The sequence below is a fragment of the Mesoplodon densirostris genome, chromosome 8 (genome assembly GCF_025265405.1).
Source record: "Mesoplodon densirostris isolate mMesDen1 chromosome 8, mMesDen1 primary haplotype, whole genome shotgun sequence".
In the NCBI taxonomy this organism is placed as follows: Eukaryota; Metazoa; Chordata; class Mammalia; order Artiodactyla; family Ziphiidae; genus Mesoplodon; species Mesoplodon densirostris.
In genome coordinates this window covers 62,017,714-62,040,265 of record NC_082668.1, presented here as the reverse complement: position 1 = coordinate 62,040,265, position 22,552 = coordinate 62,017,714, and the positions used below count along the sequence as shown (strand labels likewise).

General features: G+C 32.1%; 1 protein-coding gene across 1 annotated transcript in view; it reads left to right on the top strand.

Moving 5' to 3' along the window:
- The window catches only part of LRP1B (LDL receptor related protein 1B), a 1,545,691-nt gene that overhangs the window by 858,710 nt on the left and 664,429 nt on the right, over positions 1-22,552 (top strand). The window contains exons 22-23 of the mRNA XM_060105953.1: positions 11,956-12,156; positions 17,483-17,728. Of these exons, the coding sequence (XP_059961936.1) occupies positions 11,956-12,156; positions 17,483-17,728 (447 nt within the window). The remainder of the gene's footprint in view (positions 1-11,955; positions 12,157-17,482; positions 17,729-22,552) is intronic.

Sequence of the window (22,552 nt, the reverse complement as noted above, 5' to 3'; positions counted from 1 at the left end):
GAGAAATTTTTGTGTCATCATCATTATTGTCACCTAAGTATTCATGATGTAGAAGATATGTGCAAGACTTGTATTGAAGTGGGTAGCCTATCCTAACAGAGACATAAAGTGAGTGATATGTAACATAAAATTAATAATGTGTTAGTTTTCCTAATGTTTTATAACTTTGCTTTCAAAGAATCATATCGCTGTACAGTATGCCTCTTTCTCTCATCATTGGAGAAAGCCTATTATCACAGGTGTTTTTTTTTTAATGTAATGATGTTTGTAATGCTGTAATCTGAATATGACTGTAATACTATATGCCATAAAAAATTTATAAAAATTCATCCACCAGTGTATACCTGGGCTACCATGAAGTAATCATATTGCTGCTTCTTCATTATCAACGCATCAATTATTATACCTGTAAGTAAATATGAATCTTATTCACATTATTTTTTTCATTTTTGATGTCATGTTAGTAACACATATAAAACCTACAGTATGTTGTATCATATAAGACAATATTGATGTAGGCACTGACAGACAGATGATTCATCTTGTGAATAGACAACATAATCTTATGGTATTGATAAGCTAGTTACTGTAAATGTATTTTCTCTTCCTTATGATTTTCCTTAATAACATTTTCCTTTATCTAGCCTACTTTATTGTAAGAATACAGTATATAATACACATATCATACAAAATATATGTTAAGGTTTCCAGTCAACAGTAGGTGATTAGTAGTTAACTTCAGAGGGAGTCAAAAGTTAAACTTGGATTTTCAACTGTGCCTCTAACCACCACGTTTTTTGAGGATCAACTGTATATTATAGTCAGGGAATCAGGGGAGGAAAGTCCTTCTCTCATGGAAAAGAAACCCAGAAATGCCATTCTTCAGAATGGAAAAATAAATGAAACCTTTGACATTATACATTGATGACAAGATTATAAGGAAAATAGGCCCCCCAGCTGTTAGTAGAAATGTAAATTTGATCCAACCTTCCCACTTCTAGAATTCATATAAAGAACAGCAGGAGTATATACAGATGTAGAAGATCTGAAGAATTAATGTTTAGATCAAATTAATAAAATATAACTCTATTTTTAGAAGGCCAAAAATAAACCTTTTACAAGGTTCAGGAAAGATTTTTTAAATGAGCATTTATTGTCATAAACAACTTCAATAAATTCCATGAAATAGAAATAATGCAGGCAGAATTCTCTGATTATCATAAAATAAACCCGTAATTATGAAGCATAAACCACTCTTCCGCTTAGAAATTGAATAATAAAATAAAACATTTTTTATCTTAATTCTAGAGGGAATCAAACTAAACTTGTAGAACTTTTACAAAATAAAGATATATACTTATCAGAATATATTGGATATAAATAAAGCATTGCTCATGGGAAAAATCATAATTTTCTAAATTTATATGCAGAGTGTCGCAAAACTCTCAATGTATTTTAAATCTTTAACAATTTCAGAAGTATAAATACTGTAAATTTACAAAAGACATCATTTGAAATTCTAGTTATTGTTAACATATATTTAGTTTTATGAATCCTGGATAATACATTTTTAAGTTTGGTTCTAGTAGTTTCCCTCTTTACTTAGAGGGGCTGAACTAAAAATATATTTAAATGTTATATTCAAAATTTATAGAATTATATGTAACTAAAACTCAACTTACAAAATTATAAGTAATTGACATAAACTTTTAAATGATTTTTATGTTTGTAGCATTTATATTTCTAAAATTATTGAAGGTTAAAACTATTCTGAGACTTTTGAGACACCTGTAGTTACACGAAGTAATTAAAAAAATAGTTTTTGGACAATGTGTACCAGACACAGTGTTCACCAACTCCTTATGCTTTACTGTATTTCTCCACTCTCTTGCATTTAGATTAGGGTCAAATGACTAGTTCTATCTAAGCACTGTGAGCCGAAGGGACTATATCATGTCCATGCAAGGCAGTTAACCTATAGTGAGCATCTCCTTACTGTATGGGTCTAGAGGGCACACATACAAGATGGACAAAGGCGACCTTACCTTCCTTGATTTTATGCGAACAAAAAATTAACCTTTACTGAGTTAGGTCCCTGGATTTTAGGGTTTGTTACTGCAGCATAGCTTATCCTGACTAATGCAACACCAAACTCAAGAAGTTAGAAAATAACAAAAGAAACCAAAGGGAAACAAAATCAAATTATTGTTTGAATTTAGAAAAAAGAAAGAAAATAGCATATGTGAAAATTCAAGAATTAGGTTGTTGAAATAATAACTAAAGTCACTAATACATTAACTGACCTAGTAAAGAAGAACACATTGAAAATGCAGTGCACAAAATGAGAATGGGAAAATAATCACAGATGCTGAAGAAATTATAAAAGTTAAAGAAACTATCTATGAAGTATCATAGAAGTGAACATAAAAATCTGTATTAATAAAATCATATCATCTTTTAAAAATATAAATTTTCAAAATTAACTCTAGAAAGGAAAAAAATAGGCAGTATATTTTATAAAAATTTAAAAAATAGTCAACATATAAGCCCTGTCACTATTCCACCAAAAGTTTCAAGTGCAGATGAAAATTTCTACCAGTTATTTAAGGAACAGTGCTACAATGCTGTTTTGTCTCCTCCAGAGAATTTGAAAGGAATAGAAGCTTTTAAGCAACATAATGTTGATTTTCCAGCCACAAAATTTAGTACCTCCCATACACACAAAAATTACAAACTCTCTGATGACCATGACTACCATTATTCGAGATAAAATATGAGCAAACCCAGCAATATATTAAGAGAATAATTCATCATGAAAAAACATCCTCCTCTGGTATATTTGTTACAATTAATGACCCTGCATTCCTACACTGATAGATCATTATCACCCAGAGTCTATAGTTTACATTAAGGTTCACTCTCGATGTTGTACAAACTATGGATTTTGACAAATGTGTAATGATATGTGATACCATAGTATCATAGTTTCACTGACCTAAAAATCCTCTGTGCTCTGCCTGTCATCCCACCTTCCCCCCAAACCCTGGCAACATCTGATCTTTTTACTGTCTCCATAGTTTTGACTTTTCCACAGTGTCATATAGCTGGAATCATATAGTACGTGCAGCCTTTTCAGATTGGCTTCTTTCACTTAGTAACATTCATTTAGGTTCCTCCATGTCTTTTCATGGCTTGTTAGCTCATTTCTTTTTGACACTGAATGATATTCCATTGTCTAGTTGTACCACAGTTTCTTTATTCATTCAACCTACTGAAAGGCAACTTGGTTGCTTCCAAGTTTTGGCAATTATGAATGAAGTGGCTATAAACATCTGTGTATAGGTTTTTGTGTGGACATAAGTTTTCATCTCATTTGGGTAAATACAAAGGCATGTGATTGCTGGATCATATGGTAAGAGTATGTTTGGTTTTTCATCTCATTTGGATAAATACCAAGGAGTGTGATTGCTGGATCATATGGTAAGAGTATGTTTGGTTTCATAATAAACTACCAGACTGTCTTCCAAATTGGCTGTAGAATTTTGCATTCCCACCAGAAATGAATGAGGAATTTTTATTGCTCGATAGTGTCGCCAGTATTTGAGTGTATCAGTGTTTTGGATTTTCATCATTCAAATAGGTTTATAGTAGTATTGTTTTAATTTTCATTTCCCTAATGACATATGATGTGGAGCATCTTTCCATATGCTATTTGCCACTAAATTGTTTTTAAGAGCTAAATGTTGCAAATAACCTAAATAGGCCAAAATAGGGCACTAGGTAGAAACATTATGGTATATACATATGGTAGAATACCTTGCAACAGTTTAGTAAATGGAAATCATTATAATACACTGACATGGACGTTTCCCTATGATTAAATTTTTAGTGAAAAGTCAATGAACATATTAGTGGGAATAATATGTAATATTGTTTAAATAAAAAGAAAATAAACACAAGTATATTCTTTTCTATAATAAAAATATTTCCAGAAGGTTTCACAAGAAACTGTGGTCAATATTTTCTTTGAATGGGGGAAAGGATGGCCAGGGAAAAAGAGTGAGAGGTGTCATACTTGTACAGTCTCCCCTTATGACTGACTGTCTTTCCAAGTGATAGATTGGTGTTGACCCATAACCTTTCACTCTAGATTCCACTAGAAAAGTAACATACATTTTCAAGTAAGGTCCCAGGGTTGAATTAAGAGTTAAGGATGAAGTAGTCTTTAACAGAAGCATGTAACAAAACTAACTGGTACACAAGGGGATTTAACTCTGACAGTTGCTTCATAAACATCATCCTCTGTTCTGATCCTCTCATGTAATGAAAATCCATTGTGGGCTTGCGTGAATGGCAAAGTGTTATTCTTTTCTGTGTTTAGTTTTTTTGGGGTTTCTTTGTTTTTTGGGGTTTTTTTTTCCCCTTACCCCGTTGTTGTATCAGTAAATAAAAAGTGAAATGGTGAGTTTAATCTATGGTAAAAATCAATCTGGATAATTAGAACCAAACATATCCTACAATGGAATAGTGATATTGTTAAAATTATATGGTGGATTGTATATGAAGAATTTCTAAATAGAGCACTTCCCTTCCTGTAGCTGACCCTATGGTATACTTTTATTTATTTCTGATGAAATAACATGGTGAGCTCTCCATTGTCTATGTGCTCTAAATCTAATAGATTTTTTGTGCATATAGCTTCTTATAAGCCTTGTATATTACTCTCTTTATTCCTCCCACTGGCAGTTTTAAATACTTTGCTGTATACTTACTCTTTTCCTCCTTTAATCCTGTATCTTAAGTAGGAAATACTCTCCATTCTGCCAAGAAGGTGTCTTCTTTAGCTATTGATCCTTTGACCTCCTATATCCCATGGGACCTTAGTCACTTTTCTTGCTCATGTCTTCAATTTCTTTCTCTACACTAATTTTTCTTTCTCTTTATAAATATACCTAGCACAATAACCTCAAAAACATTTTATTTTATCAGTTTTCCTGTCTTCCTCCTTCCCTTCGTTGAATCATCTTGTGTAGTGTACCTTGATGTCTTTTTTCTCATTCATTCTTTTACCTTTTACTGTCTAACATCCTTTCCCTGCTTTTGATGGAAATTGCTGTTTCAGTTGTCACCAGGAATGATTTTTCAACCCATCCTCTTCTCAATCTTGAGTCCTCCTCTGCCATTCAGTAACTACGTGAGTTTGCATAGATTACCAAACCTCTCTAAGGTGCAGTTTTCTGATCTGTAAAATAGAGATATTAATAATGATAACCAATAGACTGTACAAAAAGTGCCTAGAACATAGTATGAACTTAATCAACAATACCTTTGACTGTTAATACTGTATAGTGACTTCTTTCTCTGCAATACTTGACCTTTCTCTCCAATACACATCCTTTCCTTGAAACTTTTCCTTATGAAATCTCATATTGAATTGTCCTCTTTCCACTCAGCATTTAGATTTCTATTTTTATTTCACCTTCCCTTGCTCCTTTTCCCTTTGCCTATCCCTTATATTTAATTTTAAAATATCTGTTGAATACATAATCCATCTCAGACATTGCACAGATTTTTCTCTTAATTTCTCTGTTTTACTCCTCTCATCTTTCTGTAAGGTGTCCATAGCAAATTCTTCTGTTCCCAAAGTTTCAACCATCACCTCCAGGTAAATGCCTCCCAAATTTCTGTCACTGATGTTGAACCCCACGCTTCAAACGCATTTTTTCCATTGCTATGCTCAACATCCCACTTTCTCTCCAAAGCCAGAAATTCTTCCTCTCTCCTCGATTTCTGTTAGAAACATCTTCATTCTCCTAAACATTTAAATTTAAAGCAGAAACTACCTTTTGACACTTCCAGCATGTAATAATTTTCCAGGTCCTACTGATGCTGCCTCTACAGTTTCTCTTAACAGCACCCATTCTGTTCTTTCCATTCACACATCAGAGCTTAAGTTTAAGTCTGTATTATATCTCACTCAGACCTCTGTGTGGTCTACTATTTTTATCCCTGACAATTATTATCTTCAATCCATTCTACACGTGTTTTTAGGTTCCCCTTACTTTGCAAGCTGGGACCTGATCACAGACTTTCTCAAAATCTTTCAGTGGTTCTCCACTGTAAGATTAGGATACACTCTTAAATTAGGAATCAACATTTCATGAACTGTAGTCCCAAACTGCTTTATTGCTGCCTCTGGAGCAAGTCCCACCCTTGCTCTGCTTATGCATTTATATAGGAGTTGCATCTTATATGTGGGTTAGATTCAACAAGTAAAGTTAAAACTGCCTATGTTCAAAATTACCATTGAAAGTCATCCACAAAACTCAGTATACATGGTTCCGTATATACAATTTTGATGAAAATTTGTACATAAAGCTGTATCATTAAGAAAATATTTAGCATAAAACAAAGAATAAATATACAAAATATAATTTTATAGTGGATTCACTCAGAAATGGAAGAGGGACCAAATTAAGGGAGAGTTGATTTACTTTCACCATCTATGCCCTGACACACTCCCACTGAGTAGCAGCAGTAAAGTACCATACTATTAAATTCTTCTCTCTCTCTTTCCTTTTATTTGCTTTTGCAGAGGGTATGTATTTGAATGTTAAGACTATACATATAAGACAGCTGTTTGGATGAAATGCTTTTTTTCCTGTGTCTGTATCTACTATTCACTGCCACTCTTCAAAACCCCTTTCCAAATAACATCTTAGTAAAGCTTTCTCTTCCTCAGCCTTTCAATCATACATCTTTTCTAGCTCCTTGAAATTCTATAGCACTCTGTAATTGTTATAAGGCTTTTTTTTATCTCATCCTTTTTTTTATAGAACCTTTGTCACTACTCGACTTATTCCTCCACAAGGTCAGGAATTTGTCTTTTCAATTTTCCTACAGTGTTCAGTAGCTAGACAGGTACAAAATACTCAATAAATATTTGCTGAATTGAATCAAAGCCAAACATTGTTAGAGAAATAAATATGTATGTGGGATTAAAGGTTAGTAGTATAAAAATTAAAAGACAGATTGTATTTCAAGAACCAATATTCAAAAAATAATATTATTAAGTAAATCCTTTTGGATTTTTTCAAAGATTCACTTTTCCTCATACCCATATTCTTGATATTAACTGCCAGTCATATCCCAGGACAGAAATTGTCCTCTTGTAGCATGTTGTCTTTCATAAAGACAAAAGAAAGTTGAGCAATTCACAAATTAATAAACTATTTTTTTTTTAAATAACCAAAACAGTTTAACAGATAGAAAAGGAACTTTGGAAGCGATAATATAAGTTTATTTGAGGAAAGCAGCACATTTTCTAGGAATTCATAGGACCTCTTAGTTTTCCAATAGCTGTTGACTTTCTACTGATTTTAGACCTAAACTGTATATTTCAAGGTTACGCAAATCAAAATAGTCCTTACAAAGTCCTGAGTGTGTGTATGAGAGAGAGAGAGAGAGTGTGTGTGTGTGCATGTGTGTGTGTGATTGTAGTAGCTGCCATGATACCAACATGCTGATTTTTGTTATTTCTGTTTTTTGTTGCTGCTGTTGTTGCTTGGCCATTCTTATTCTCTTTGCTCAAAGGACAAAACTACAATTCCCACAAGAGTGTGTCTTGCACACATAGCAAGAATCAAGTTGAAAACATCTTTATAAATAAATCAGAAAATATTATGTAGAACTCAACTTGATAATGAACACCAAATATTTTTTTAACCTGTGATATCTCTTTAAAGAAGAATTAGTAAAGACAATTTGAGCTTGGTTTACTTGGTTATTTGAACTTATTTGTGCACAATATTTTTAAAAGTTATTTTTAAAGATTTTATGTTTTTAGATATTGGATGTGTATAATTTCTGTAACACATTTTAGAATTATTAATCTTTATTTTGTTTTAAAATACTAATTTGACCTGAGTTTCAACTTTCTTATATATATAAAGGAAAGAGCTTAAACAAGGGAAGTTGTAATACTTGACTTTTTACTATGCAATGTCCAGTGATTTCACTATGTAAGTATTTGTCTTGATACAAATCAAGTAAAAATCAACACTCTTTAAGCATATTTACTAAGGTCATTTGCTTTTGGGTTTTATTCAATTAATGGTCATGAAATAGAAATTTAACTAAAGTTATCATACCTGGTGTACTCTCTTATCTGTATTTTTATAAAAATTAAAACCAAACAAGAAAGGGAAAAGCAATTAAGTTTCAAACATCCCCTGCAAAATCAGTGGGAGGAGAGAGCTATTGAAATTTGTACATTTTATCTAAGCTATGTATTCATATTTATTCATATCTCTGGTAACATAATCTATGTTAAAGTTATTAGTCATTTGCATAAGATTTTTCTTTACCTTTTCCAGGCAGCATTTAGATCAGGGATGGCAAATAGGTTTTACTGCTATTCTGACTCTAAAAGATTGATAGTGATTTATGGATGGGCTTGTTGAAACAATTTTAAAGTCATTCTGGAGTCAGTGGTTAAGAATGTCATTATGGAGTGTGTATGAGGAAAAAAATGTAAGCTGCATCTTGATTTACAAACTAAAAATGGAAATTACTATATTATTCTTGAATTCTCCCTTCATTCTATTATACTTGCAGATGATCCCATACAATTTAATACTTAAGTACAGGATGTCATATTTTAGGCTACAAATATGTATTATGCATTGATCTTGTCTTGCTAACTAGATTATAAACTCCTTGGTGACAGGGAATGGGTCTTAGGATTTTCTTATACTACCTAAACTCTCCAGGAAAGTATAAGGTACAGAGTAGCCTCTGTATTTATAGAAACTATCTGACTTTGTGACATATGTGTATATGTTTCATCTTTATCATTTTAAAATGTGCTAGTATTTTTTTGAAAATTATGTGGAAATATAGTGGAAGGAAAATAAAATAACACAAAAGGATTCAATGAAAAATCCATCTGGTTTCCACTCCAGGCACCTCGTCTTCCTTGCCAGAAGCAATCACTTTTCACTATTTCCTGTGTAACCCTCCAGAAAGAATACCTGTAGAGACAAGCCTATGCGTGTGCTTATATTGACATATGTATGGAAATATAGTCACAGATATTGGTAAACAGATAATTCTCTTCTAATATAAAGAAAGCCTACAGCATACTCAGGTGTAGGCCATTTTTTATTAACATGCTTTGAAGATTATTTTATTTTAATTTATGCAGAATTATCTCATTGTTTTTCACTCAAGTGTATAATTTCAATGTATGGATGCATTGTAATTGATGTTACCGGTCTTGCAATGCTGATTTAAGTTGTTACCAGACTTTTGCTAATATATACAAAGCAGCAACACATATCCTTGCATATGCATCTTTGTGCATCGGGCAAATACACCAATGAAAAAAATTCCAAAATTAGAATTACTGTGATGAGGAGTTGATACATTTTTAATTTACTAGATTTCATAATATTGGCCTACAGAGAGATTATCCCAATTTGTAGCCCCTTCAACACTGGAGTTGTTTTTTTATACCCTTGTCAAATCTATCTCTGTGTTATACAACTTTTTAATATTAATCAATCTGAGAGAAAAAATGCTATCATATTGCCATTTTTGTTCACTTTTTTAATTGAAAGATTTTTTGGACATCTTACATTTGTAAGCCATTATTGATTCATTGTGAATCTTGCACTTATATTGGTTTATTGATCTTTATCATACTGATTTATGAGGCTTTTCTATTTTAAAGGAATATGCCCTTTTTGTCAAATATAATGATTTTTTTTCTGTTTTATTGACTTTATGTTGATTCTGTAGATGGATTTTATTGCTCAGTGTGGACAGTATTTAAGTTTAGCAATTTGTCCTTTATGTTTTCTATGTTTGCAATGTTTTTGTTTTAATAGCTATTTTATTCTAGAATGTTTGTGTATTATCATTGTTATTATTTTAAAACACTTCTTTGATCTGTCTATAATTTTTTTTGGTGTAAGTATCAAGTAAAGGTTCAACATTTTTTTTTCTCCAGGTGGCTCATCAACAATCCTAACATTATTAATTTTGTAATTATTTATTCTCTACTATTTTGAATTGCCAGTTTTTATATATTAAAATCACATACATATATGACTGTACTTCTCATGTCTCTATGCCGTTTAATTATTGATGCTTATTGATATCCTGTTATGAAAAAAATTTAACCAATGTTACTTTAAAACACTTTTAAATTTCTGGCATATATAGTTCCTACTCATCAGTGTTCCTCTATTTTTTTTAGAAGACTCCTCATGATATTTGCAGTTTTATTTTCTTAAGTTTAGGATAAGTTCATGGGATTACAATAATATTGTTACTATTTTATTGGGATGGTATTAATTAGGGGAAAAATAATACCTTTAATATATCTTCCTCTCTAAAACCAAACTATATCTTTATTCCAGGCTTCTTTTGAGTTTCTTTATAAACTTTTAAATTTTCATATAAATTATATACAGTTTCTGTGTAGTTTAACTCAAAATACTTTGTTTTATGGTAGATTGTTTGGTTGACCTTTTCTTCTACTATATTATCTTTGTATATATGAATTCTATTGATTTTTGTATAATTTTTGAAACTAGCTACATATATTTTAAATTCTTAGTTTCTTATAGTTCTTATTTATTTTTTATTGATTTATAATTATGTGATTATATTAACTGCATGTAATGATATTCTTTTCTAGTTTTATACCTCATTTCTTTCTATTGTCTAATTACATTACATAATATTTCCAGACAATATAAAATAATAACATTAGTTTTATTTATGATGTTAAAGCAAAATTTTATAATGTTCCTCCATTTATATTCAAATTCATTAATGAAGTGTTCATTTTATGTGAATAAAATAATTCATTTTATTTTGATCAATAAATAATGTTGAATATTATCAAATGTATTTATATTAACTGTGGAACTGATCATTTGTGTTTTTCTCTTATTTGATATATAGTAGCATAGAGAATTATTAATATGTTTCTATAAATAAAACATCTTTTCACAAATATTTTAAAATTCAGTAGCCTTAAGTTTGAAGAAGACATTTAAATACATAATGACTCTTGGACATATACAAACTAACACTTTTCCATTTCCCTTTTATTTGCCCCACTCATTTTATGAGATGTTGATGTAGTCAACCAATAACCAGTATTTATCTTTAGGAACATTTTTTATTCACATTACATATTAACATTGTATAATTCATAAAAGATGATTAATTAGAAGAAAAATACAAATATTCTGGAAAGGAAGAATAATTTGCAAAGAAAAAAACAGTTTACATAGTCAATACCCATTGCTTTCTAGGAATTTCACATTGTTACTTTTGAAACATTCTGGCTAAACAATAATCATTTCATTTTTTTCTTTCAAAGTCAATAAAGAACATATTTCTCTAAATTTTGTCTGTATATATCTTAGCTACTAAAATGTTTAGTAACATTTTACATTCTTCTATGAAAGGGCATGTACATAAGTCTGAATGTGAGGAGTTGAGTTGCTAAGGTTATAAATGTAAATAGAAGGACATCTTTGCCTTCAAAAATAAAGCATTTGCTTAACTTTACGTCTCCAAAGTACAGTGATAGTACTTATCTAAATTTAGGGCTCTGAAAAGGACTCATACTACTATAAATATATCTTTAAAATTTGCTTTTAAAAGTAATTAAACTTTCAATGAGTTGCAGATTTTTTTTTAATAGGGTAAGGCAATAACTTGAAACTAAAGAAAATATCAAGGCTTTAACACTAAGAACACTATTACAATGAGGACAAGAACTACTAAAATGTTGTCATGAAAATGTCAAACTATCAGCAAATAGATTTCTTGCTAATGGCAATTTGTTCTGCCTCTGACTGAAGACAATGATTACTCATTATTCCAGTGGCTTAACTGCAAAAATTAAATGCATGTTGTTGCTATTTTCTCAAGGGAGATGCATCAACAAAGACTGGGTATGCGATGGAGATATCGATTGTGAAGATCAATCAGATGAAGATGACTGTGACAGTTTCTTGTGTGGGCCACCCAAGTACCCTTGTGCTAATGACACTTCAGTCTGCCTGCAGCCAGAGAAACTCTGCAATGGGAGAAGGGATTGTCCTGATGGATCTGACGAAGGCGACCTCTGTGGTATTGCACGTTTCACTGCATTGCTTCTTTCTGGAGACTAGAACCTTTCAGTCCACTAGCTGATAGTTATTATAGTAGCATTTGTTCCTTCCAGTCATTTCTTTAAATGTAACTTTTAGAGTTGAATCCTGTTTACATTTTACAGGCACTGTATATTTATTTTAAAAATTAAATATTATCAGAAATCTCTAAAAATGAAGCAGAAAAGGCTACCCTAATCCAACTAACTTAACAATTGTACAGCTGCATTCATCATTTAGATCTCTGAATAGTCAAAGATGTTCCCACAATTGAATTGATTATATTCTGTCAGTGAGTTGCTCAGAACAGAAGACTCCTGTTATTATTAAACTATGGGATGAAATTTACTACCACCCAATGTATTTTGTCAGGACTTTGGATCATTACAACAGAAACCTTTTTTAAAAAGAGGAAAGGAAGAAACTGGATAATCAATAGAATGTTACTTGATTTTATATAATTTTCTCAGAAGTTTTTAGTTTTCATACAGTAGCTTTCTTTAGTATGCTTTATCTAGTTAAAATGATGATTTCAATGTGATAGCTTTTGAGCTTTGAAATCACTTTTCACTAGCCATCTCCTTATGCCACCAGCACATATAAAGCAATTACATTTCCTTCTCTGTGGGGAGATCAGAGATTTGGCAAGGAGATTTTAAAAATATGTTTTCTAGATAATACTGAAGGTGACATCAATAGAGTAATGATGAAGATTTACAGCACGATAAGAACAATAATGAGATGACTTGAGGCTGTGAGAAAATGACTTTAGGAAATGATGAACCTGCCTGATTGGAAATAGGAAAGACAACTACATTTAAGCCTAAAGTTATCATATATTGATCTGAATTGAGCATTAATAGCATACTGACTGATATAAAAAAGATTATTATTCTTTTTTAAATTTATGTAATAAAACATCCTTTCTTCCAAATAGTCTGTGATTCTATAAAACAACCTTGAAACAGTAAATACAACAGTCTTCATTCAGTGATGCTATCATTTAAACAAACAGAAACCCTAAAATTAAATTTAAAGAATTACAAATAAAGGATGACAGACGTAGTTTATCTGTATTCACTTCTTTTTCTCCCAGCTTATTCTCCCTGGTGGAGTAGTTCGGTGGATGGAAAGATCTCTTACATTACCATGTATGAGAATTGCCATGAAGTTTGTAAGAGCAATTCTAAAAGAAGGAAACTATCAGCAGTCTTAAAATTGAAAGTGTATAATTATAGAAAAAATGAGATTTTGACAAGTTTGAATTCTATTCTTCAATTACTTCAATTAAGTCACCTAGGCAGGTGGCTTAGTTTCTGGAATTGCCAGTTTCCTTATAACAAATATGGAGATGATATCTATTAGGAAATCATGGTAATAATACCTAATGGACTACAGGTCTTGAAATAAATTAGTGCTTTTCCATCTTTTCTTCACCCTTTGGGTTAAATGAAGTAAATAAAAGGCAAAGAAGAGAAAATACAGTCATTAAGAAAAATGAAGAGAATCATAAGAAAATGCAGCCTATTTTCCTATTCTCTGCTTCCTAAATTGGGAATATAAAATAGAAAAGGGTATTTCTTCTGAATTCATTTCTCTGTCTACTTCAAGATTGAAAATCAGTTCTTGCTTATCAAGCTACTGTATTCATTGGCTAAGAAGCCTTGCTCAAAGATTTTAAATGAGTACAGGGAGTAGAAAAGGTCACAGTAAAGCTAGGTGTGGAAGTACCAGAGGAGATAAAAAGACATTTTTATACTGATTGCAGCACTGTGGCATATTGAACTCACATACTCTGTCCTTTATGAGGTGAAGTTGAGGGAGAATTAGAACAATGAAAAACAAAAACAATCACTGGTCAAGGGATTGACTGAATTTCAGAAGGCTCTTCTTTTCTCTGAAAAGGTGCTTTTATGTGCACCTTTGTAGTGTCAGTTTGTAGATGGTCAGCAATATTGGTTCCTGTAGGGAAGTGACACTTCAGTCTCTTGTTTTCAAATCCTTTTCCAACCAATACTAAGTTAGGCCCTGTCCAGCCAGGCGGGGATGTTGGTTTGAGTGCTGCAGCAATGGGCATAATGAATCATTTACCCAGTGGACATGAAAGGTATACCAAGTGAATTAACTTTAAATAATTGGCATGAATTGGCTTGTGCTAAAGAGTGGATTTTAGAGAAAGATACCCAAAGTTGAAAGGGTTTTTTAAACCATTTGCTATAGATGGTGAAAATGTACGGTTTGCCCTCTTCATGTCAACTCCTTCCAAATAGTTGTATCTAAAATAGCTGTTTTTTTATCCCCCTACTCTACCCTACCCCCGTTGAAACAAAAACAGGGATTGATTCATATCCTGTTCCTCAATACATGTAAAATTTATGAAAATGACTTGTAATCTGTAGACAATATTTGGGAGGTGTCTTGAGATGTAAACGTCCATCGTTTGGGTAGTGAGGTTGTTTGTTTTCTCCAAATAAATCTGGTCGATAAAATTTTAAAAAAAGAGAGAGCTCAAGAAGATAAGTTGAATCCTGTTGGAGAGATTATTTTTTCAGGGGGAATTTTAAGTGATTTCAAGAGGAAAGAGATATGCACTTAAGAAAGAAATAAGAAGAGATTTCAATCATTCAAGAAGGGAGTTAACTGTTGATTTTTGTTATAAGGGTATGTCAAAATAAAACTGGATACTAGTTAAAGTGATATTTACTCAGTAATAACTATTGCAATAGGGAAGAGTATCCAAAATTAATTGAAATCAGCTTCACCAAAACAAAAGATGGGAAACTTTTTAAAGGCTGGAATGTGCTATGGGAAAGGCACTAAAGGGTGTTAATGGGGCATTGGCCCATGTGACTAGGCCATCTGGGTTTGTTAATTGGTGCTCATCCCAGAGAAGAGACAAACTTCTCATATCTTTATGACTAGAGGCAGTGGTACAAGTCAGAGCAAGGTACCCGCAGGGTTGGGAGTACGGGTGAGAGAGTTATCTCCTTAAATGTTTGCATTTCAAAAAGATGGCTTTCAGATTCTGGGGTTGGGAGGAACAGTTCTGGGTGGTAGATGATTGACATCCCAAAGGTACAGAGAAAGGATTTATATTGCAAGTTTTCTAAAGTAACTGCTCTGAGATGGGGCTCAGGACCCTATCTGCCTATCATCAGGTTTTGGGGAAAACAATAGTAGATTTCTACAGCATCATGGAGTCATGGAGCTTTCTCAGGAAGGCACTTTAAGGAGGGCTGAGGTCATTTTAGGGATGCTGCCATGAGCTGTTAAAAACTGTGCTAGTGTTTGTCCAAGTCTTTTATTGGCTTGGGAAGAGGGGGTTAGGGAGAGGATTAGACAATGAAATTGTGTGTGCTGAGAGTCTGCAGTTTTATCAGCCAAGACTGAGGGTTCAGAGGCGCTTGACTAGAGTTTGGTCAATGAGAGAGTCTTTGTCAGGTAGCAAAAAATTTAAAAAGAAGCTGCAGGATTGAATGATAGGTTTAGGGTTAAGGGAAATTAACAAGGGGCTAGCCATACAAACATTGCCATTAAATTTATATATTAAGTTGTAGAGTTTCAACGTGAATTTTGTTTATCCTAAAATCTATGATTTAATTCCACAGGTAGTGTCAGAAAGAGACATTTGAATGCTGAGAGAACAGTCGTACTTGAAATAAGCTAAAAGCATTGTAACAATTTTTTTTACCTGCTGTGTATGATGACATTTCTTTACAGTAATTCTCTTGAAAAAGAATGTCAATGGAACAAAATGGGGCAAAGGCTTTGAAACGACTGCTGTTTTGAAATGATTATGATTACAGGTGAACAAACATATTTGAGGGAACCAAGAAATGAATCTATGTTTTTTTTTTCTTCTAAAATAATGCCAAACTTGAATTCTTAGAGAAAACAGTTAATGTAATCATTTTCTTTTCTTTTTACTGTAACTTCTTTTATGGTGACAAATGTGAGGAATAGTTGACCCATACAGAAGTTTAAAATGTGTAGAGAATATTTTTGAAAGCCTTACATTCCAGTCCAATTTTTTGAGCTGGATGAATTTCCATAGAGAACAGGAAATATTAGAGGTATATAAGTAATTATTATTGCAATTCGCCCATCATTGAACAACATTCCTTTTCAGTATGTCTCAAAACACACCTAACTGAACAGTCTTTGAAAACTGCTTAAACATATTTTTAAAGCAAAGAAAGAATGCTTCCTTTGGCCTTATTACTATGCACCTAATAGTATATAATAATAGATAATATCATGGTTGTGAAAACAATTATTTGCTATTTTTGTCAAGGGCGTAAATATGACATCTTGAAATTTCCCAGTTGGACAAATACTAGCTCAATTTAGGGGCAGTTGTGTGCTTTTGGATGACTTTGTTAAATTTGGTTATTCAAGAAATATTTTTAACTGCTTACTCTATGCTAGGCACTATGCTAGCTGTGGGATATACATGGTAAACAGAATGAATATTTTGCATACCCTCATGGATCCTACAATCTTGTGATGAAATAGAATGATAAATAAATATATCTAATGTGTAATTATAAACTATTAGTGCCCTGAAAGAAAAGTTCTCTTTCTTTATACAACAGTCTACTTGCTGATTATTTCAGCCAAAATGCCAGGTCAAGGATTTTTGTCTATTATTTATTATGTTTCCATGGCTTCATTGAATTAATAATAATAACCAATATATGAAGTACAATGTATAATTTACCTAATTTAAAAATAAATATCTAAGAAAATAAAAGTAAATAAATAAATATCTGTAGCCAGTAAAGGACAAACTAATCCATTCTGGATTATTATTATAAATCACACTATAGATGTAGAAAAAGATATATAGATATAATACATACATGTGTGTGTGTATGCCTGTTTATTTATAAACACTGAGATAAGTCAGATTTTCAGATCACCACTGTATGTGAGTCCCTTTTGGAAGCCCTCAAAAACTGATTTTGCATAACTGCTAAAAGGCTCAGCATAATCTTTCCAGTAATAATGGAAACATTGAACTCACTTTACTTCTATGGAGTAAAACAAAGTGTACTCCAAAGATTTATAGAAATGAAAATCTTCCATTCCCAATTTCTGTCATATAGAACTCTATTTGGTCATTAGATGAATTCTTTCATCATTCCTACCCCACCTTCTGGGACAAAAATCTAAAGAGTGCTTTCTCCATTCATTTATAATATCCTTTCTCTAATTCCAGCCTTAGAGAATTGAGTTCAATGATTAGTATTTAATTGAGCAAAACAATTGATGATGCCCTATAATCTGTTCCTCTCCTTTTATAGATGAATGTTCACTGAACAATGGAGGCTGTAGCAACCACTGTTCTGTTGTTCCTGGAAGAGGAATTGTCTGTTCTTGCCCTGAAGGACTTCAACTCAGCAGAGACAATAAAACATGTGAAATTGTAGATTATTGCAGCAATCATCTGAAGTGCAGTCAAGTGTGTGAGCAACACAAGCACACAGTCAAGTGCTCATGTTATGAAGGGTGGAAGCTGGATGTGGATGGTGAAAGTTGCACAAGTGTCAGTAAGTAGATGTGTGTTTTGCTATATTTAAGAATAGCAAGTGATATGTGTGTGTGTATGTGTGTTGTGTGTCTTGCTATATTTAAGAATAGATATTGAGAAAAAATGCAAAAACACCTCAGAAAATCAATAATGGGTACAACTAATTTTAGAAAAGGCATTTAAGTATAATGTGTCATACTAGACCTACTTCAAAATCTTTTGGACAGAAAATATTACAATAATCCTTTACCATTACAGTCCATCTGATTATCTTTTCCTTAAATAACTGCTTTTGTCATCTTCCTCCCTAGGTGCTTATTTTTGTATGCTCCAAAGCATTTACTTTTATTTCTCTTTGAATGTTTAGAACCCTCCAAAGACTGACCCTGTCCCACACTTCCAACTGTATTTCTACTACTCTTGAAAACAACTCCTTGCTCTGGCTGTGTTCATCTTCTGATTGCCCATTTAAGACATTCTGCTGGGGTTTCCCTGGTGGCGCAGTGGTTGAGAGTACGCCTGCCGATGTAGGGGACACGGGTTCGTGCCCCGGTCCGGGAAGATCCCACATGCCGCGGAGCGGCTGGGACCGTGAGCCATGGCTGCTGGGCCTGCGCGTCCGGAGCCTGTGCTCCACAACGGGAGAGGCCACAACAGTGAGAGGCCCGCGTACCGCAAAAAAAAAATAAAATAAAATAAAATTCTGCTGATTCTCTAGATCATATTCCACAGTAGGAAAAGCAAACAAAGGCTATGGAATCTGAAATTTGACTCTAATCCTATAAATGACATTCATTATGTATGTGGCTGCAGGCAAGTTACCTAAAATTCCTTGAGCCTTAGTTTTCTCATCTTTCAAATATCAATTCCCATTACAACAACATGCTGTAAGAATAACATGAAGCACTTTTTGCTGTGCCCTATACCCATTAAGTGCTTAATGAATGGTGGCTTCCCACTGTCTTCTCCAGATTCTTAATTTGAGTCACAGGACACTTACAGGTCCATGGATAGAATTGAAGGGGTCTATGAAGTTTGTTAGGAAAAATTTTACACCTTCATTTTCATTAATCTCTCACTGAAGGTTAACATTTCTTTCAGTTGTGAATGTATACCACAGACCAATTCTTAGCAGCAACTATGACTATGTTTCCAATAGAAGTGATAGGCATATTCATATCATGTTAAAGTTGTTGCTAATATCACAAAATATCACTTATGTTCAGGCATTGAAAACCACTGCTACTTCAATAATGGGAGTCATTAGACCCACTGCTCAATCTTGTTATTGAATGCATTAATTTAAAAAAGTACATATATTACTCCATCAAAAATTGTGGGTTTTTTGAATTTTGATAATTGTATTTGAATATATTTGATACTTTTTTCTATGTAAACTTTTTTTTTTTTTTACTTTTTTCTTACTGTTTTTGTAGTCTTTAAAAATTTCTGATTAGAAGTACCCAGGCTTCATCAGGCTCCTAAGAACCCATACATCATAAACTTTTTTCATTTTGTTTCTTCTGCTTATATTGTACTTTCCCTCTTTGTCTCTAAAAATCCTGGATATTTTTTAAAATCTACTGGGTCAAATCTTTCTTCTTTAAGAGTCTTCTTCCAAATATTCTTGCTCTCCACTTATTTCTCCTTTCTATATCTAGAATTTGTCCAAGAAAATATGTGGTCACATTTTTAATTTGCTTTTTTAATTTCTATCTTCTTCCTTTGCTCTTTACTTCTCCAATAAAGTAGTAAGCATCTTGAAGTCAGAAATCAAGTTATAGATTTTTCTCTTGGTTTTACATAGTATCCAATAAAATAATATGCAATTAAAAACATGATTTTTTTCAGGGAATGTTAAATTATTTTATTTCAAATGTTGTCTTCTAGTTGTTTTCTCCTAGCTGTTAAAATTTGAGTCCTAGAGGCATAAGTTTCACAAACATTTATCTAACTCTTTCTCCTTCAAAATTCTTGCACAACGTAATTGGCATGAGAAGCTGAAAAAAAAAAGTTTGTTGTAATAAAAATAGCCATTTCATATACATGTTTGGAGTAGGGAAATGATAGATCAAACTTTGACCTCAGATATATTTATAATGATGTTTTACATGAGAATTGGCTCTATGTCTGGTTTTTGGATACAGATGACAAAATGATTGACTTATTATAGGGGCCTTGTACTCTGTGAAATCAATCACAACTCAAGCTGAATATTAGAACAATTAGAATATTAGAACAATTCAACATTTGAATATAATTTACCAGGTGCAAAGATAATTCTAATGGAATTGACCCCTTCTACCCTCAGCTTAGAAAGAAACTCTAATAGTACCATATCATTTCTCACTGTTAAGATTGCTGTATTTCACACCTGGCTTTGTTTATAATTTAACAGAGAAGCAAAAGTATATTTTACCTTTTAAAGTTAGTACAGAGCTTTTCTTACATGGAAACTTTAACCTGCTGGTAATTTATCCCTTCCTCAACATATAGTGTATTAAATACCATTATCAGCATTTATATTGTTACAGATAATAGAGGTTTTGTTAGGTATTAAAACATTTTTGGTTTAAACCAATTTCCATACATAAAAAATTTATTCTGTTTTATTCATATCATTTCTTTTTGAAAAACCAGCAGATTCATAGTTCAATAAAAATGAATTGACTATTGATTATTGGACTTTAAAAGTAAAATTTCTTTTCTCTTGCTCTTCTTTTGTTCTTTTTTCCCATCATTCTTAAGCTGAGTGTTTCTTTTTAAAATGCGTTCTCTCTATTGAATGCAATATCTGTGCTTATTCTTCTTGACATTTTAAAATAAAAAATAATAGTACTCATTATGCCTCAAATTAGAAGCATGACTCGCCCATTTTTTTCCTCCTGAATTTTCCTCTGTAGTTGTCTCATATTCTCTTATTTCTTTCTAATCATCTCCTAAATTCTTTACACTCTGCCATTGGCTGAATTGCTGAACTTACTCTATTTTCTCTAAGTTCACTTTTAACATCTTATTAGTTAACTATAATTATTTTCAAAATACTATTTTTATAATCTTTTTTTAATTTAATAAAAATAAATCTCACTTCTCTTGGGTACCTGGATACTTTATTTTATCAGTGCCTTACATGTTCCCTCTTTAATACATAATTTATTAATCACCTTTCTCTGAAATATTTTCTTTTTACTTATGAAAACCCAGACTATTGCTACTGACTGCATTTCTTTTCTATGTCTGGTTTCTTTGCTATTTGGTAGTAGCCTAATTACAAATTTGCAGCATATTTCTAGTAACATTGGAAAGAACATTGTAGCATCTCCCTTTAATTTTCTTTTAGCCTGAATTAAGTTAGATTTACCCACCAATATATTTCTTTGTTCTTAATCGCTCATTTTTTAAAAGATTTTTTAATAACTGTATTTATTTTAAAACATATCTTTTTAAAGAAAGAGATCATGGATGTAAATACAAAACTGCATAAACATAATGATCACCTAGCAGTACACTGTGTCCATCACCCAAACTTTTTTTATTTTTTGGAGCCCCATTTACTTTATATTTTTTTTATTGAGTTATAGTTGATTTGGAGCTCCATTTACTCCATTTTTTATTTATTTAAACAATTTTTTATTGCACCCAAACTTTAATTCTAAAAAAAAAACTGTGCTTTTTTTTAGAATTAAAAAAATTCTAAATAATAATATAGTAATAAGAAAAAGTCTTATTTTTACCTATTTTCATATATTATTAAAGTATATATCTCACTGTCTTTTTATTTTATATTTTCTTAATTGTTTCCTACTTTCATTCCTTCTGTTGTTCATTTGTACATATATTGTATATGTATATGTATATCTACCTGTATATGTATTGGTCCTGCCATAGGTTTATCTATACTTTATTAATCTTTCAAACAAATGACTTTGGGGTTTTTTTGATAATCTGTTTTTCTCTATCATATCAGTTGCTGTAGTTATTTTATTTTTTCTAATTCCTTTGCATTAATTCTTTTTATATTTTCTGGATTATTGAGTTTAAGTAAGATGTTAATTTTTTTTTTTTTTTTTTTTTTTTTTTTTTTTTTTTTTTTTGCTGTACGCGGGCCTCTCACTGCTGTGGCCTCTCCCATTGCGGAACACAGGCTCCGGACACACAGGCTCCGCGGCCATGGCTCGCGGGCCCAGCCGCTCCGCGGCATGTGGGATCTTCCGGGATCGGGGCACGAACCCGTGTCCCCTGCATCGGCAGGCGGACTCTCAACCACTGCGCCACCATGGAAGCCCAAGATGTTAATTTTTAATGGATGAATTCTCAACTTTATTCAACTAGCACAAATACACAGAGAAGGAAAACATTAAATTGTCAGAATGTTACATTGTCTTTCCTTATATAGATGGAAAAGTTTTCAGAGCTGAGGATAGTTATACAGATTAATCTGAATGTGGTAAAAAAATATATGAGTTTTAGTTAACAGTGAACTAAAAATAGTATATGTACAGTTTTTTTACTCTATAAATTTCCACACATATTACCATATTTCTTTTTTCTTATAACAGATAGATTGAGATATACACTTCAGTGGTTTATAGTATATTTAGAGAGCAATACAATCATTACCACTATCTAATATTATTATATTTTAATCACCCTCTCAACAAACCCCACAGGCATTAAAAGTCTCTCCCCATCAACCCCTACCCCAGGCCTGACAACCACTAATTTATTTTCTGTCTCAATAGATCTACCTATTCTGGACATTTTATAAAAATGGAATCGTAGAGTATGTGGTCTTTTCTGACTGACTTCTTTCACTTGTCATAATGTTTTCAATGTTCAACCA